The sequence below is a fragment of the Callionymus lyra genome, chromosome 6 (assembly GCF_982586985.1).
Source record: "Callionymus lyra chromosome 6, fCalLyr1.hap1.1, whole genome shotgun sequence".
Classification (NCBI taxonomy): Eukaryota; Metazoa; Chordata; class Actinopteri; order Syngnathiformes; family Callionymidae; genus Callionymus; species Callionymus lyra.
This window is the reverse complement of record NC_141823.1, coordinates 35,659,601-35,678,576: the sequence shown is the minus strand read 5'-3', so window position 1 is coordinate 35,678,576 and position 18,976 is coordinate 35,659,601. Positions and strand designations below refer to the sequence as shown.

The window sequence follows — 18,976 nt, the reverse complement described above, 5'->3', positions numbered from 1 at the left end:
AGAGCAAAATCTGTCTGAGGTGTTTTAGTTAAGCAACAGTGAATATTACTCTCTAACCTTAAAGGATAATATAGAAAAATAAATAAAAAATTTGAAAGAAAAATGTATCTGATTTCCAAACACAGTCCAGCTTTTTTGTGTTCCTCGGTAAATAAAAAATGTTTTGTTCTGTGACCAAGTAAGTCAAAGCGTCATCATTACCCTGTGTTTACTCAGGCTTTGTAGCCACAGTTTAACTTTTAGTGCAATCAGCATTAAACACAAATAAAGGTTCCGTTAGGACAGGTAAAGCAGACTTATACACTCAAACGAGGGAAACGGCTTTCCCTGCCCCATTTATGCGCATATCTTTATTTAAGCAGTAACATTATTATCCCCCACTAGAAGAAAAACAATAAATATCACAAACAGAAGACATCAAGCTTTCTAAAATACATTTAAAATATTCCCTTTTTTGTGCAGATTTGACATTCACCTGTCACACAGACACATTGGCAACTTTGGTCAGATACAATTTCACAGAAGCACTGCGACTTCACTAAACAGAAAATCTCTGAGATTTTGAAGGCTGATTTTTTTTTTAACTCAACTAAAACCTAAAAAGGGTTTTAATGATAAAAATAAAGAAGACCGAATGCATTCTGGAAAAATGTACTAACAAAAATACCAGTCATAAACCCTTATGTTATCTCAGGCCCCAAAAACAAATGTCTTTTTTTTATCCCTTGTGTTGCTTTTGGGTCAAGGTGAACAACCTCCATCACTGCATATGCATTTTTGGAAGCCAGTAAGGTGATTCAACTTGACCCAAAAGCAACACCTTGACCCTAAGATAACAGGTTAATAGTTTGTTTATGGTTCTTTGTTTTTTTTAAGGGATTTACGGATTTGCCAAGAGTACATGAGAAAAGGTTGCACAAGTACTTTCATAATTTTTGCTGTGTTTCTTAACGTTTACTTAAAGCAACACATTTCATATCATCAAAATAATACATTTAAACTTAATGACATATTTACAAATTGAAAGTTTCAGCCTAGTCGCCTGTTTAAATTGTTGCCTTTTTTTTTATATTTGTGGGTTTGGCAAACATTTTAATTCTGGTAAAGTCAGAAATCTGATCTTTTGGTGAACTTTACAGTAATGCTATTACAGAGTTTATTTGGAATACAAATAAATGATAATCAAATAAAAAAAGAAGTGACTATTTCTGCCAATTTACGGCTAGGATGTGTTTGTTTTTCTTACAATAACTATGAAAATTTGCTACATTATATCAGTTTACGGATGATTACCTCCTGCACTTGTTAAAGAAGTGTGACCAAAACTGGAGTGACTTGGTTGATTTGAAGTGCATCATAAAGGTTGGGAGGTCAACCCTGAGGAGAGTTAAATCTGATTGTCCAGCGCCTCCCTGAGCCGACAGCCGACAGCCGTGATCAGCGCAGCTCCTTTGCCGCTTCCATCTTCCGACAGCAGGAAGTTGACGCTGCACTTAGGAGCAAGCTTGGTGACGGTCTGGTGCATGACCCCTGAAAAGCTGACAAAAAAAAAATGGACCAGATGTTGGAAGTGTTCAGTAGAGAAGCAGGAAATAAATATTTAAACTGCTGGCCACAGTGAGTAAAAGCTGGCCAGATTTTGCACTCTGGCCTAAAGTTTCACACATTATCCCGATCGCAGACCGGTATCAGTTGGTGGGTTTTCTTTGTAACAGGCCGCACAGTACCGGGTAGGTCAGTCACCTGGACACCAGTTTAGCCATTCAATTGCATTTGACAACTTTTGCTGCTTTGTAACATAGAAGTGTGTGGTCCAATCACGCTCCACAACAGACGTTACTTTGACTTGAAATTAATATGACGAGATCACACAATTATCTGCAGCCAAGTTAACCCATCACAGTGGCTGATTACTACAAGCTTTGTACTGCCAAGATTGAGCCCTGTATAGACAGAAATTCTGCCCCAATGTAAACCCTGTTTCTTATGGGTTCAAAATGTGAATTTTTGTATGTCAAAAGATAAAACAATTAACACTATCTGATTATATACGAGAATTGGCAGTGGAAATTATTTTGAAAAAAAGGGCTCTTAGTAATATTATCCATGAACTAGTTCATTTTTGGAGTCATGAACTTTTGAACTTTTTGAATTATGAACTATAAACAAAACCATTTTACTGGTAAACTGAACTTTGAATTACTTTACATAGAAAGTGAACTTTCCCAACACTGCCTATAACATATATTACGTCTAATTTCAAAATTCACATTTAAACATTGCCATTGCGACCAGATACCATTAGGGGGCAGAGCATAGCCATGTGAAAAAAAGGTGAAGAGAGCATGTTTACTCATGTTACTTTATTGTTACTTTTTTATTGTTACTTTGCACTCGTAGGCAACTTCATTAGAAGTGACCTCGTCATGCCAACAAACTAGTTTTTATGCCGGTCATATTGTTTTATTTTGTTACATTTAGCCGCCACACCTAAAATGCCAGTCTGTGAAAATATCGCCTGACATTAAACTGATCTTTGGCGCTAATAGGTTGGGGACCACAGTTTCAGGGCATTAAAAATAATAATTGACAGTGCATTGACAATAAACCCTGCAGCTGAGATAACTCAAACATATAACAAAAGTGGACTTACTGAGGGTGAAGTTTGTACAGAGTTCCATCCACCCCCACTGTGACATTCAAGCTGTCCAGTCCCCGGTTCTCTCTGATCTTATCAACCACAGCGGCCATTCCAGCTCCACACAGCTGAGCGGCTCGGTGTGACACCGCTCCACATACCTGCACAATCCAACATTTATCACCAATTGCAACACTCATCAGTACATTGCATATTGTATGTACAAATATTTAGATAGCGAGTTTCAGTGCCCATTCTATGGCACTCTGTGCTCCAAGACTGTTTTAATTAAAACAGAGATCACCACCAATAATTGTTTTAAAAGAGATATTGAAACACATAGTGAGGCTTTGACTCACCTCTTTAACGATGATACTGTCATCGCAGGTGCTGTCCAGCCCGAGGTGCTGCAAAATGGATCGCACCTGCAGTAGAGCTAATCGGTCACTACAGAGGAAGAAAAACATATGGTTAAGTCAGAAACATCAATTTAGATGGCATAGTGAATCATACATTTATTAAGTTTATTCTGTTATTGGGATGGGGGGGGGGGAGACGGATGTCATGGAGACACGTTTACCTTTCTATCTGAGACAGAAACTTGGTTTCAAAGATTCCTCTGGTCTTCAAGGTCTCTGAAATTTGACCTCTGAATAGGAAACCTCTCTTGGTCAAATCAATGAGGATGTTCCTGACGATCTCTCCCAGGTACATGCCGCTGCACATTTTCTCATATCTTAAAGGCAAAATAAGACAAATGTGGACGACGAGCTTAGATATATACACACATATATACATTTTTTGATCCCTTGGGGAAATTCTTATGGGAAACTAAGTTCAAGACACTACACAGTAGCATACAGGAGAAAAAAACTTGTAAACCTTTGTTTTCCTGGATTGAGAGAGAAGTCATCGACAGCTCGGTCATATTCTGTCCTGAAGTCATCTAGGCACCCGTTGTCTCCAAACGCCCCCCACTCCATGTTGACACACATGCGCCCATCACCACCTTCCACCATCTCAATGTTGCTCATCTCCTCCATGTAACATGCGTTACTGCCCGTGCCTGAGACAGACAAATCCACCATACAAGAGAGTATAATGAAGGAAAAACAGAATTTGACGAACTCACCAGCAATTAGCCCAATTTCACATGTGGGCTCCTCATATGCACAGGTCATCATCGTTCCCACTGTGTCGTTGACCAATGCCACCACATCCAGGTCAAATTCCTGTACAGAGTATATTTACAAGAACCCATTTCACAGAGAGACCCTCCACCCTTCAAACCACACCTCTCTCCTCTTTATAGCGTCCCTCAACAGTCCCACAACATCCTCTCCTTCACAGTCAGTGGCCTTAAAACCTTTGGTCCATGTTAACAAGATCCCCTGCAGCAATAAAATGTATATATTAAATAAATACAAAAGTAAGGTGAGCAATAGGAGACTCACAGCATCCAGACTCGTCTGTTTGCATGGGAAAGAGAAGGTGAATCCCAGAGGAAGACGAGCATTCTTCATCCCCATGTAGTCCAGAAAGTCACTTATACACTGGACAATGTGATCAAACAGCTGCAGCAACAAAAGGTAATGCCGTTACTTCAGAGTTACTCAATTTTGATACGTCAGTGAGTTCATTACTAGGGGCAGTTTAGTCTTTACCATAATTGCAAATAATGACCGATAACCAGACTGAAACACATCAAAGATTGTAGCGCTACAAAAAGGTTATGGTTTTAATTATGATAATTATAACATTTTAAGTACATTCAATCAACATTGACAAAGACAATGAATAGACATTCATATAGGCATGGTTGATAAATTCATAGTTAGCGTCTATTGAGAGAACACCAGGCATGTTAAATACATGTATAATGTTTGAAAATAAATAATTTTCTATACAAGAAATGTTACAGTTTTGTTTTTTCATATTGGCCGATTGTTTCACTGTTAACAAGCAATTAAGTTCTAATATTTGCTCGTCAACATCTTTAAATAATTCTAGACTTCAGGTCAGGTGAACTTGGTGGACTTAAATTAAATATAAACAGAGCATATTTACCTGAACTAAGACTTAGATTGTTGTTTTTATTTCAGTTTTCAGTAACACAATGTAATGGTATTTTCTCCTAAAGGCGCCGACGAGGACGGCTGCCTCTTCCAGTAGCTCCGCAGCAATTTCTATAATTTTCTGTTTTTTATTAATTTTTTACTATAATCTTTTTAAATGGATACTTTTGAACATGGAAAGAATCGTCTTGTTTACTCAAGAGAGGATCTACTGTCGCTGAAGTCAATGGCACGGGCTGGAGATCGCCACAAGATCCCGATCGAACTTCAGCGCCGTTACAGAGGCTGTCGGGCAGGGAGGAGGCTAAAGGCTAAGCTAACGGACAATCGGAGACGTCACAGACCAACGATCCCAACGATCACGATGGGGAACGTCAATTCACTGACGAATAAGATCGACGAGCTGTCTGCCCTCAACAACCAGCGGATCTACAGAGAGAGCAGCTTGTTGATCTTCACGGAGACGTGGCTCACTCAACTGACTCCGGACTCACACGTGGATCTGCCTGGTTTCAGCACCGTCAGAGCGGACAGAGACGCGCGCGCGCGTGTGGGAAGCGCAGAGGAGGAGGTCTGATCATGTACGTGAATAAACGCTGGTGTAGCCCGGGACACGTTACTGTAAAGAAAGTCTCTTGTTGTCAAGATTTAGAACTGTTGGCTGTCAGCATGCGTCCATATTATCTACCGCGTGAGTTCAGTCACGTGATCGCGCTGTGTGTCTACATTCCTCCGAGCGCTGCGGCTGCATCTGCCTGTGAGAAGATCCACACAATGACAGCTCGACTTCAGAATCAACATCCTGACGCGTTTATCATCATCTCTGGAGACTTTAATCATGCCAACCTGGACTCTACTCTGCCTACTTTCCATCAGGCCGTGGATTGTCCCACCAGGAATAACAGGACAATTGACCTTCTTTATTCCAACTTGAAGGACGCCTACAGAGCCAAACCTCTTCCTCCACTTGGAAGGTCCGATCACAACCTGGTCCACCTTCAGTCACAGTACACTCCTCTGGTGCAGAGACAGACTGTGACCACTAAGACAATCAGAAAGTGGACACCAGCTGTGGAGGACGCCATCAGAGACTGCTTTGAAACAACAGACTGGGATGTGCTGCTGAGGTCTCATGGTGAGGACATCGAGGGACAGACACACTGTCTAACAGATTATTTAAATTTCTGCTTGGACGTTGTCGCCCCTACTAAGACTGTCCGCTGTTACCCTAATAATAAACCGTGGGTAACAAAGGAGGTCAAGGATGTCCTTAACAGGAAGAAAGTGGCATTCAGGAGCAGAGACAGGGACGCCATGAGGTCAGCTCAGCAGGAGGTGAAGCGATGCTTGAAGGAGGCAAAGGACACCTACAGGAGGAGGTTGGAGGAGAAGCTGAGCCGAGAAGAAATAAGAGAGGTCTGGGATGGTGTTAAAACCATCACTGGACACAAGACCAAGGCCTCTCTGACTGCAGTGGACACGGTGGATGAGGCAAATGGACTGAACAACTTTTTCAACAGGTTTGAGCAGGTCACCTCACCCTCACTGCTGCCCGCCTCAGGACCTGCCCCACCTTCTTGTGCCCCCCCCAGCTCCACAGAACCACTTCCCAGCTTCACCTCACTCCAGGTACAGGATGTACTTCGGAGGATTCGTCCAGGGAAGGCTGCTGGTCCTGATAAGGTGTCTGCTCGACTGCTAAAGACCTGCGCTGCTGAACTAGCTGAGCCACTCCAGCATGTCTTCAACCTCAGTCTACGGCTGGGGAAAGTACCAACTCTGTGGAAGACTTCCTGTATCGTTCCAGTCCCTAAAAAGATCCGACCGAGTGTGCTGAACGATTACAGACCGGTGGCACTGACTTCGCAGCTGATGAAGACACTGGAGCGGCTGGTCCTCAAACATCTCACGCCACAAGTCCAGCACGCGCAAGACCCCCTGCAGTTTGCCTACCAGCCAGCAGTTGGTGTGGAAGATGCCATCCTTCACCTCCTGCATCGGACCTACTCCCACTTGGATAAAGGAAGCGGTTCAGTGAGAATCCTGTTCCTGGACTTTTCTAGTGCCTTCAACACTATCCAACCCACTCTGCTGCAGGACAAACTGACTAAGATGCATGTGGACCCTGGTCTGGTCTCCTGGATTACGGACTATCTTACTGATCGACCACAGTATGTCAGGCTGAAGGACATCAAGTCTGACACTATGGTGTGCAGTACAGGAGCACCTCAGGGGACAGTACTGGCCCCTCTCCTCTTCACCATCTACACTTCAGACTTCTGCTACAACTCAGAGCTGAGTCTCGTCCAGAAGTATGCTGACGACACTGCCATTGTTGGATGCATCAGGGACAACAGCGAAGACGAGTACAGGAGTCTGATACGTGACTTTGTGGACTGGAGTGAGAGGAACCACTTGCAGCTGAACACCTCAAAAACCAAGGAGCTGGTCTTGGATTTCGGGAGGTCCAGGACAAAGCCACGTCCAGTGTCCATCAGAGGCGACGAGGTGGAGATAGTGGACAACTATAAGTACCTCGGTGTGTGGATGGACAGTAAACTGGACTGGTCCTGCAACACAGACCATGTGTATAAGAAGGTTCAGAGTAGACTGTACTTTCTGAGGAGGCTTTGATCATTTAACATCTGCAAGAAGCTCCTCTGCATGTTCTACCAGTCTGTGGTGGCCAGTGTCCTGTTCTATGCTGTGGTGTGTTGGGGTGGAAATGTGTCCAAGAGGAGTGTCAACAGGTTGGACAGGTTGATCAGGAGGGCTGGTTCTGTGGTTGGAATGAAGCTGGACTCACTGGTGACAGTTGCTGAGAGGATATCATTGAACAAACTACTGTCCATCATGGATGATGACAGTCATCCTCTGAACACTGTCATCAGTGAGCAGAGAAGCAGAATGAGTGCACGAATGCTCCTACCCAGGTGCAAAACAAATAGACTCAGGGACTCATTCATCCCTCGGGCTATTAAATTGTACAATTCTGAGTTCGGGGGCAGGAGTGGAGTGAAAGTATCTGGATGTTCTGTTCCATGTTAGTCTTTGTATCTTTGTCTTTGTTGTTTTTCTTTCCTTGACCTATGTCCTTTGTCTTTGGACTTAGATTGTGTCATCTTGTTCTTCCTCTTTATGTTCTTCTTATTTTATTTTTTATGTATTATTTTTTATTGTTTATGAAAAATTGCTGGCTATTGGTAAAAAACAATTTCCCAAAGCAGACCTCCTGAGGGATCAATAAAGTTTTACCTTACCTTACCCTTACCTTACCTTAATCTTACTTTAAATGTAAATATTTGTACTATTTTTCTATTATTCTGTAAAGAAAAAACAAGCTAAAAGTAAAACATTGTCTAACATTGTTGGTCTTAAAAGCAAAAGTTCAGCTAAATTATATAATAAATATGTATTCTGACTAGTCAATAAAAAATTCAAAATTTCACAGTAAACGGAAACAGTAACATCATTATAAATATTTCAGATCCAAACATTAAAAATGTTCTCAGTGGAGTAAAGCATTGTTTAAGATAATATTTTATGGTTCCTCGCACACGGTTCAGGACCAGAGGAGAGAATTTGTTCCAGGGTGTTGCTCCTGAGCTTTGGAATGATCTTCATCTCTCTTTGTGCCTGATGGAGTCTACTGACACGAGAAGCAAGAAACATCTTAAGGCTTTTTTATTCGTTCAGGCTTAAACAATAAAAAAAAAAGTCAGGGACTTTCTGGGACACCTTTGTTTTTCTCGTTGTTATCTGGATCTTTTTAGTATATATTTTTGGATTATTTTCTTCTTTTTTTTTTATTGTTTAAGCGCTTTGTGACCCTGGTCTAAAAGAGCGCTCTATAAATATAAATTACTTACTTACTATTTTCTCTGAAGCAACAGAATATTGTCAGGATTAAAGAAACCATATTCCACTCGGTCCTTGGCTACACACGTCTGCCTAAACTAGTCTTTTATCTCACAAGGCTGTTTTAATGCTTTTTACTTTTCTAATTTGCTTTTATTGTATTATCCTAGTGTTTTAACTGTTTCTTATTTTGAGCTATATTTTAAGTTTTTTCACAGCACTTTGTGCCAACCGCTGTGGTTTTAAAGTGCAATATAAAGAAAGCGGAGATGTGTTGAATCAAGTGCCGGACTAACCTTCCTCCCTGCCCAGACGCTATATTTAGTCACTAATGACCAGCTACATAATCTCAGCCACCACAAGGCAGCACTCGGTTTACGAGTTCAGTTGACAATGTCAAACATTACTAGGTAAAGTGTCTCACCTCCTCACCGGTGCCCTGCATCACCTCTAGTGGTATGGCATAGATCTTGTTGTGCATCTCCACTGTTCTCTTCTTTCCAGAGCGGATCTTGACCAACAATACTCTGAAGTTTGTCCCTCCTAAATCTAATGCCAGGAAATCACCATTTTCTAACAAAGGAAAACAGATGATGTAATGAGGAACCTTTTAAAAGAAAAATTAAAACTCAAACAAAGTCAAGTTCCTAAAGGGCAATGAGTTTAAATAAGGCCCAAGACACACATCTGAGCGTAAATGCAAGCGTGCATGCTGTACCTGTGCCATCAGGTGTGCTGCTTACAAAGGTTGGCAACATTTTCACTGTTGCAGTGTCCTGTGTGCTTTTCATAAGGCCATTTTGAATCTCAGTCCTCATTCGTCTTTTTACCTGGACATAAATTATAAATGCATATTACAAAATAATGTCAATTCATGAAATAAATGAAGTAAAAAAAAAGTTAGATTAAATATAATAAAATAAATTATATAAACTTTACTATACTTTAAGTCATAAAAAATATCCAAAATAAATGAATTTGACACAAACACTTTTTCACCTCGAGCAACTGCTCAGTCGTCAGTCGGAACTCCAAGAGCATTTCGTGGATCTGTTGGGACTGCTCTGCCAATCTGTAGGCCACAGCAGTTACCATGGCCGCCCCTTTTCCACTGCCACTCTCTGACAGGAGGAACCTGACGTCTGACTCCGGAACCAACCGACGGACTGTCTTATGTAGCCGACGGGCGTATCTGAAATGGATATCAGGTGAAGCAGATTTGTGAAAAAACAAAACATATTGTTAACAATTTGTAATTGTGTGGCTACCCACTGTGGGTGCATCTTGTAGAGAGATCCATCAATGCCCACAGTGGTCCGAAGACGGCGAACTCCTTTGTTGTCTCTTAGACGTTTGAGAATGGCAGCCAGTGTGGCAGCTATAAGGTTGGCAGAGCGGAAGGACACAATGGCGCAAACCTGATGCAGGCAAAGACAAATGGATGAACCTCTGAGATTAACAGGACATTTTTGGAATATCTAACTCTAAATTTGCATTTTACAGTAATGACTGTAAATGTTACAGAATCTTACAGAAAGATAGTTTGACTTATCAAACCATTTTTAACTCACATGCTGCACAGCAATGCAGTCATCAACAGTGGGGTCCAAACCCAGTCTGGTCAAGATCTCTCTGGCCTTGACTATTCCTTCTTTATGTCTGAAGGAGAGGGGGGGGATTTAAAATCATTACCTCCTCCATCACCATGTGGTACTCTGCTATATCTGCTATATTTATATTTGATAAATAAATGATATGCCAATAAATGGCAATGTCTCTTATTACATTTATTGTCTTTTATTACTGTTTTACTGTTTGTACTTATTTTCCGAACTATAAGGCGCACTTAAAAGACTTTAATTTATAAAAAAAAAAAACGACAGTGCGCCTTATAATCCGGAGCGCTTTATATATGAACATTACCTGGTGGGTGTCTCATTTACAACTACTACTTCGCCGATTTAGCCGACACGCCTTTGGCGGGATTACGTCATTACGGGTTGGGATTTACGACGCATGTCACATCATGGCGGACGACTATGGAGTGATAATACTGCCACCGATTTGAGTAAGTGTGTCTTGGTTGTTGTACACTCAAAATCACTCTGCTGCGCGCTCAACAAGTTACACTTGCTTTCAACATGTCATACACGCGTGCTCTAGTTGCTCAACTTCACTGCTGCTCGATCAACATTTGTCTGCACACAACACCAGTATCACACGCTGCTGAGGCCTTTTAAACATCATTTGAACATCGTTACCATGGGAGTGAACGGAGTTGTCAGAACGCTTAATAAAGTTTGACTTTATCAGACTGTTTAGTTGACATTTGCTATAGCAGATTTATCTAATGGATGCATAACGCAACCCAAGTCAAACGTTTGACTGTATCTTTTATTCTATGCGCCTTATAATCCGGTGCGCCCTATTTATGAAAACAGTTCTAAAATAGGCCATTCATTGAAGGTGCGCCTTATAATCCGGTGCGCCCAATAGTGCGGAAAATACAGTAATCTTATCATTTCATATGTATTATTTAATTTCTTTATTTGGTTATGCCATCAAAAGAAAATGGCATTCTTGGATTCTTAAAAAACGATGTTTTAACAAACATCAGCTTCACCTACTTTTCAATAGCTGACACATGTTTGGTCTCCAGCTTTCCTTTAGTCAACAGCTCAGGAGTGATCTGGCCATCGAAGAGCATTCCTTCTCTGGCCATCTTCACTATGATGAGACGAACAAGCTCCCCCATGTACATGCCGCTGACCATTTTCTCAAATCTGCAGCAAAGAAGAAGTTTAGTTAGAAACAGGATTATTTTTCCAACGGTATTAAAAAAGATTGTTAGTTTTGACGTACAGTTGTTGGCCAGGGTTTAGAGAACCACGATCGATCTCTCTGTCAAACTCTGTCCTGATGTCTTCTATTCTGCCGTCATCTCCGAAAGCCCCCCACTCTGTGTTCACGGCCATTCTTCCCTCGTCTCCCTCCACAAGGTCAATATGCCGCAGCTCCTCCATGTAGCAGGCATTGGTACCAGTACCTTAAACACATATTTTGCTTAAGAGTTTGACCTTACATAGGTCTGTGTAAATCTTTATTTTTTTTCTAATACCAATAATGATGCCCATTTCACAGCGCTGGTCATCGAAGCCACATGTCATCATTGTCCCAATCGTGTCATTTACCACTGCCATTATTTCAGCTTCATATTCCTGCATTGCATTACAACCCTTACATGAAGCACACTGAATCACATTCAGCCGCAATACAATTTGATTGAAAGTAGTGTAAAGTATGTTACAATTAAACATTTTAAAAAGTTTAGAAAAAATATATACTCTACATAGAGACAGCAGCGTATGTACCCCTTTTTTCTTTATTGCTTTGTTCAGCAACTGAACCACGTCCATCCCCTCAACACCATTTGCCTTGAAACGCTTCGTCCATGTTAGCAAAACGCCCTGTCAACAAACACAGTACACAGTACAACACGCAGTATTGTTAATGTATGGCAGGGGTGGCCAACCCGGTCCTCAAAGAGCCACAGTGGGTGCAGGTTTTTGTTAAACCAATCAAGAGGACACATTTTCACCAATCAGGTGTCTTCGGGGTGTAAGCAGTTGACTGTCAGTCTGGTGTTGCTTGTTTCAGCTGAAACCTCATTGGTTAAACTGTGCATACTTGATCGGTTGGAACAAAACCTGCACCCACTGTGGCTCTTTGAGGACCGTCTTGGCCACCCCTGATGTAGAGATAGAGAGACAAAACATCCAGCTCTGCTCCTTTGTCATCTTTCATCCATTCATATCATCATATAGACCATATATGTTATTTGAAGCGATTGTTTAATTCAATTTTATTTAAAGTGTCTTATCATAACAAAGTTATCTCAAGACACTTTACAGTTGAAGTGAGACAATAGTGGAGAAAGGAAAAACAGATCCCAGCAATTCAATTGTTTATTGTAATGTGTGTCCATTCACTGGATATAAACAAATAAATTATTATTATTTCCATTATATAGTTTTTTCTGTGATCACTCAACATTTTAATAAACATATGCACATCCCAAAAAATTATATAGAGCCTGATGTTAAAAGATGGGTGTACTACAAGGGCCATCAACCATTTTGGTACTGCAAGGTACTCAATGGGTGGCCCAAAGGGCTAATACAAGTTTAATGTACACTTTGGAAGCGGAGTACTCCCTGTGTAAGCGTGGGTTTATCCAAGATAATCCCACATCCTGAGCTTTATTAAAAAAAACTTGTCAGTCATGTAAATGTTTGTGTGCCTTTTGTGCCCTGCAACAGTCTGGCAACCAGTTCAGGGTGTAGGTTATTTATTTAAATCTCACCTCGTTTAGTTTTTTTTGCAGGCAGGGAAAAGAGAAGGTAAATCCAACTGGCAGCTTTTTGTCTTTGATACTGTGTTTCTCCATGAAATCCCCGAGACAGTCTGCCACATGATCAAAAAGCTAGAACAGAAGTAACAACACCTTATTGAGATAGATAAAGCGGAGGCTTCTACATGTCAAAAATCGCATCATTAAAAAAAACCAACTCTGGTTCCGCTGCCATGCATGATGTCCTCGGGCGTCTCATAGACTTGACTCTCCATCTGAACCGTCTGCTTCTTCTCATGGCTCACTCTCACATGAAGGATCTTGAAGCTGCTGCCTCCTAAATCCAATGCAATGAAGTCTCCTTTCTCTGTGAAGGCAATTAACACGTTCTAATCTTTTTAGCTCTGTTAAGCAAAATATATTGAACAGAAATAACAAAATAAATATTAATGGTACTATTATATTAGGGCTAAATTATGTGTGTGTGTGTGTGTGTGCGCAAACATGAGGGCTTCAGAGAAAACTGGATTGTCTTATATCACTGATTTGTGAAAATTGTTCTCAACAGTCTTCCTGCAGCAGTTTTATCTTTTAGTGAGAATATTTTTTTAACCTTTTTATTGTGCATTACACAAAACACTGATGGGAGTGGTAAGCGTCTGAGACCTGATTTCTTTTTTCTTCTGTAATATTGCGTTATTTAAAGAAAGAGTCTGGAGAGATTACAATTTGTAAGAAACAAATTGTAGAGTGTTTTGTGCGTTTTGTTTGTGCCTTTCTTCTTTGCGTAACTATGCAGATTGTCTAAGTTTTGACATGTCCAGCCACACACCTGTGCCATCAGGGATTGACCTCACAAAAGTGGGTAACATTTTGAGCGATGCGGTAGCACTTGTGTCGCGCCCCAGTCCTTTGACAAGCTCCATTCCAAACCTATGCGAGATATCCAGTAAGGTTTCATCAGAGAAACGCATGGAGTACAGGTACTTGTCAATCTGAAACGGGAAAATGTTTCGCTTAGTGTTCATTTAACACATGGGTTTCGTCATTAAAATTTCTACACTCTGACAGACTTCATAACCACATCATAAAGGCATTATTCGATACTTTATTCATGATGAGTACAATTTGGAATTGCCCAGCAAACACCATGCTGTAATTTGTCAGTTGAGAGTTGCATGTAAAATATGGTGTCTTGTGGTTGTGCGCTGTGCTTTGAGTTTTTATGACTATGACAGAGTTCATCTTTTTATTTTACTTTTTATTTGGGGCATAAGAATAAGCATAAGAATTCACCTTAAATCTTCCAAGCCTAATATTGTATTAATTAATATGTGATATCTGCTTCCGGTAAGCCTTTGATCGGCTGCTTGAACGTGAGCTCCTGCAATAATTGCCAAAATATTCTAATCTATCTGTTCTTCTGGGCTGCTCAAATTAGAGCTGCAATGTTTTATTTTGAAACAAACAACCCCCCCCCATGTTACAATGGAGTCCCAAATGCCTAAAATTCAAATTAATCTATACGTTTACTCGGCAGCAAAGAAGAAACTTAAAACATGTGTTACTAGATAATACAAGGAACTTTGATAAAGGTTTGCTAAAATAGAAATCAAAAATATAATTGGCAAATGTAAATAAAAAAAAATACTGCTGTGATATTAAAGTGGTGGCAAGGACTAGACCTTAGCTGGCTTTTCCAGTTTGTTTGAATAAACCACAGAGACTGTATCCCTTGGATATACATAACACTGACTCACAGGTAAAGACTACCACAAACGACAACCCCCGTTTGTCACAAACTTAAATATCATAAGCTTTACAATTTTCTGTGCTTTCAATAAATCACCTCTGAAAACTCACTTTGGACAGTAATGTTAATTATAGCATTGCTGTCGATCATTGAAAAATAAAAGCTAAATATCAGAATCCTAATATTTTATTCCCAGTGTTGTAAAACAGGATTTTTTGTGGTGACAGTACAGAATAAAACAAATAAGATGACACACAAAATAAGCAATATAAAAACAGAATCAAGCACCAACGCACCCAAACATTTTTTCCACAGAAGGCAAAAATGTGTTGGGATCAACCATAAATGACATTGTTTTAACCATATACAATATGTTAAGTTTAAGCTTAAAATAGAAAGAACTAAGTGGGATCATACTCAGAAGCAACATAAACTTTCTATCCCTAACAGGCAGTGACTGACCAAAAAGGTCAACTATATACTTCTTGTAAAGCCTATTTGCGTGTCCCAAAAAGCGTTATATAAATATGATGTTTATCATTTTTTATTATTATACATATTTACCATTGACTTGGAGGGGGTAAAACTGAACGAAATTTAACTTGGATCTGAAAAATGTTGGTTTACTTTCAATAAAGGCATCCTAGAGGTCGCGATATCAGTGACTTATTTGTTACAAAACATGTTTGTTACAATAACAATATACACAAGTTATCTTGTTAAAATGTCATCTTTTAATTATCCTGTATTCTCTTTTTTCAATTTTCTTTAATAGCACGAGTTCCTTCTTTACCACTTCCTCTTTAGCAAATATCCTCAACAACATGGCGCCAATCACACACCTTGGTGTCGTGGCTCATCTAAGTAAGTAAGTAATATTTATTTATATAGCGCACACACATTTACGTGAGAAACATCGAAGCTAACACGAGTGGAGAGGCGACAGTCTGTATTTAAGCTCAAGTTCATTTTTATTTCAATAGTTTAAGACTTACTTATAATGACAGTATGCGTGTCCTCATCACTTTTCAAACTTACTTACTAACTACACTTCTATTAACTTTGTCCTTCTGTCAACATAAACAAGAATAAATACACTTACCTTTTTAACCTGGTCATCTTTTAGCTCGGTATAATAGTAAGCTAATAGCTGTGCTGTGATCATTCTGCTCGTTCTCTTTTAAACATACAGAATGAAAAAGAACCCTTAGAAAAACTTGAGATGACTTAAAACGCCGCGAGAAATGTATTATTATCCCGAATGCGGTCCAATGCGGTTTAAAAATAGCTAAAGCAGCTTGACGTGGCTCTTCCTCCTCCAGCGTGTAAGTCGAGTGAAGGAGAGTGAGACTGCAAGTTAGACCGAGTGTGGGCGGGGACAGACGCGCCCACTTCTGGAAGATGATTGGTGATGCTGAGACGTTGGCTGCTGACGAGGTCCCCTAGCTGCACTGTGATTGGCTGTTGCGCACACACACCCTGGAGGCAAACACTCATGGATGGAGATAGGAGGGGGAACTTATTTAATAGTTCATAAATTACTTTGAGATTAATGGAGTCAATATAGGTTAAAGCGTGAGCCAATAATGTTTTACTGGCTTCTGCTACTACTACTGTTTGAGTTTTTAATGTTTTATTAGGGTCCTCTTTTTTCAACTTAATTAAATGTAATCACCATAAGGACAGGTTGGAAAGTACGGAGCCCCGGAGGTGACATGGATAACTATTGTTTTATCTCGAGATGATGTATCTCATGATGCTGTATATCACGGAATTCACGTCTACGTAGTGTTATTTGAACGCACTAGTTCACGATACTTAAAGGGCACCTTATGTGTTGATTTAAGTGTCTCTTACGTTAATCTTGGTCCGCTATTGTACTCATCAGCATGTGCCTTTTTGTACGAAACTCTCTTTTAATAAAGATATGTACATTAGAAAATGTGCTTAAGCCCTGCTCACTAAAAACTCGTGCTGTATCTCAAATCGCATACTTGCGTACTCAAAGTTAGTTTTTTTTAGTGCGTAAGTGCGTCTCAATTCTTAGTACGCTAATTTAGTGCGCCATTGGCGTACTAAAACGCCCACAAAACTGAGTATGGTTCGATGGACACTATCTACACCAGGGATCTACCGGTCCATCTCGAAGCTGTTGCTAGTAGATCGCGTGATTTAATAAAATATGATATTAGAAATTAGTGAAGAGAGCTTAGATTTGCTGTTGTGCATGTCAATCAAATCGTTATTGCGCCGATTGGTTAACAATTTGATTGACATGCACAGTAACCAATCTGAGCTCCCGCCCCGTCCAAGTTCATATGAAGCGTGAATAAAAAGAGCAAAACGTGCGGACAGTCATTTTACACAATTCAGAAAAACAATATAGAATTAAAAGATTGTTTTTTTTAAATAAAATCTCGAACAAAATAATGCGCGTTTGATCGCTTCAGGTTCTTCTCAGTTTTTTAATTTTACATTGACCTGATGTGGCCCCTTGCTGCACCTTGTTTCGACCTGTGTAGGACCAATAAAGTCAGTCACACCTGCATAGGTTAAGTTTAACAGACCAACGTTTGCAAGAAATTGTTTGCCGGAAACCTAAACAATTTCATAATATTTAATAACACAATTATTTAGGTTGTTTAGGAGTTTCAGGGTCATCACAGACGTTTTTAAAAAATGTTTTCGTTGGACTTTCTTGGTAGCTCTTGGTTTGAAGTTGAAATATCTTCAGTATGGCAGAAGCATTACACATTTTCTTAACAGCACAAACTTCTGAGTATGAAAAATGTGGTCGTGTTCAAGTATTAAAACGTCATAATCATTTCAAACAATTGTCAATGAATAAAAAACAATTACGTTTTTTTTATGTTTAAATATAAGATAGCAAAACCAGAAGTAACAATTACTTTAATATGTGAAATAATTGTTTTTATTCAGAGGCATACGTTGATGTGGTATATATAAGGTATATCATCCAAAAGGTTGGCCCAGGGTCACAATCTGTAGAAGCTTGACTTAAAGAAGCTCTAGTTAGTTTTTATGTCATCAAATAACTTTTGATGACACATCAACTAAACTAGTTGAATGACTCATATATTGTGACTTGACTCCTGTTTTGGTGTGATCTTTATTTTCACTGTGAAAGTTCTTGGGGATGGTGTGAACATGCGCTGGTTGTGGTGGGGGGAGGGGCGATATACGGTCCAAAAACAAAGTTAAAGTTATGTTATTTACAAATCCATCATAACGCATATCATATGTCATTTTCCACAATCTGATTCATTACCTCATCTGTATCCATCCTTCATTCAGCCAATGGAAGTCTAGAAACAGAAAATTCTTCCTACTGCAGAAAACTGGGACTCTGCAACTTTTGAGACATGTAGCGAGTTCTTAAGGGAAATGTGGTCTCCAGTCAGGTTTAACACTACCACTTTAGTCCACTGGCGTCGCTCGACTAAAAATCATATAGAGCTGCTTTAAGTCAAGAGCATACGTCAAATTAAAAAACCTTTAAGCTTATTCATAAATACCGAAATTGTTCAGTATTTGTCCATCCGTAAATAGGTACTCAACTTTGCGTTGAGGGGTTTTAGATATAGGAGATTTTATGTTGAACTTCTGAACAATGTCAATGTTCACATTTGCCCCCCGCCCTCCAAGTAATTACGCAATAAAATGCAACCTATCAAACACATTTTCACATCAATAGTACATCTTGAGTCCAAATTGTCACAAAACACTTAAAATCACAGAAAAAAACCAAACAACAAGATACATTTACTTTAGTCTGTCATTCAAGTCACTTCTGTCAGGTCATGGCGGTGACCCGGACCACCCCTTTCCCTCTCCCCTATTCGGATGGGATGAAGGTCACAGTGCACTGAAGAGCCAACACCCCGACGGCCTCTTGAAAAACTCAAGAGAAGCAGGGACAGAAATAGTTATTTTATACTTCCCTCAGATGGGTTTTGATTGGTTTACTTCTGCACATGTGATTTTAACTGAAGATGTTGCTTGTAGAGGTCTCTGCCCCCCCACGCTGGTGTCCAGGTGGTCTTGTCCCAAGTTTGCTTTTCCTTTTTCAACCACTGCAGCCATTCCAGCTCCAGGCAAGTTAGCAGATCGCTGTGACTCGGCTCCACATACCTGCATGATCACAAACACGCATTTGATGATAGCCTACTTTCACATGCTTCAACACAAAGAAGGACAAAGTCTTTCCTAATTCATGCTGCAACACGTTATCTTCAACTTATTTCTACATAGTAATGCTCACAGAGGGAAAGAGGCACTAT

The 18,976-nt window shown here is 40.0% G+C and overlaps 1 protein-coding gene across 1 annotated transcript; it reads right to left on the bottom strand.

Moving 5' to 3' along the window:
- Positions 1-332: 332 nt before the first annotated feature.
- On the bottom strand, positions 333-15,999 carry LOC148078941 (hexokinase-1-like). The gene is made up of 21 exons (XM_087792976.1): positions 15,778-15,999; positions 13,755-13,917; positions 13,141-13,289; positions 12,935-13,054; positions 11,943-12,038; positions 11,690-11,789; positions 11,434-11,617; positions 11,199-11,354; positions 10,143-10,230; positions 9,844-9,989; positions 9,571-9,763; positions 9,290-9,401; positions 8,996-9,144; positions 4,093-4,212; positions 3,934-4,029; positions 3,771-3,870; positions 3,521-3,704; positions 3,219-3,374; positions 2,998-3,085; positions 2,654-2,799; positions 333-1,538 (listed from the first exon to the last, which is right to left on the bottom strand). The coding sequence occupies exons 1-21, from the start codon at positions 15,838-15,840 to the stop codon at positions 1,388-1,390; spliced, it is 2,760 nt and encodes a 919-aa protein (XP_087649102.1). The 5' UTR covers positions 15,841-15,999; the 3' UTR covers positions 333-1,387.
- Between the last annotated feature and the right edge of the window lie 2,977 nt (positions 16,000-18,976).

Bases quoted from the DNA above. Each gene is read 5' to 3' on its own strand.
- LOC148078941 (XM_087792976.1), bottom strand. From the start codon at position 15,840: ATGATCACAGCACAGCTATTAGCTTACTATTATACCGAGCTAAAAGAT. The intron at 11,618-11,689 runs GTATTAGAAAAA...TATGTGTTTAAG, and splicing joins TGAAATGGGCATCATTATTG to GTACTGGTACCAATGCCTGC. The intron at 11,355-11,433 runs GTACGTCAAAAC...TCTTTGCTGCAG, and splicing joins CTAAACCCTGGCCAACAACT to ATTTGAGAAAATGGTCAGCG.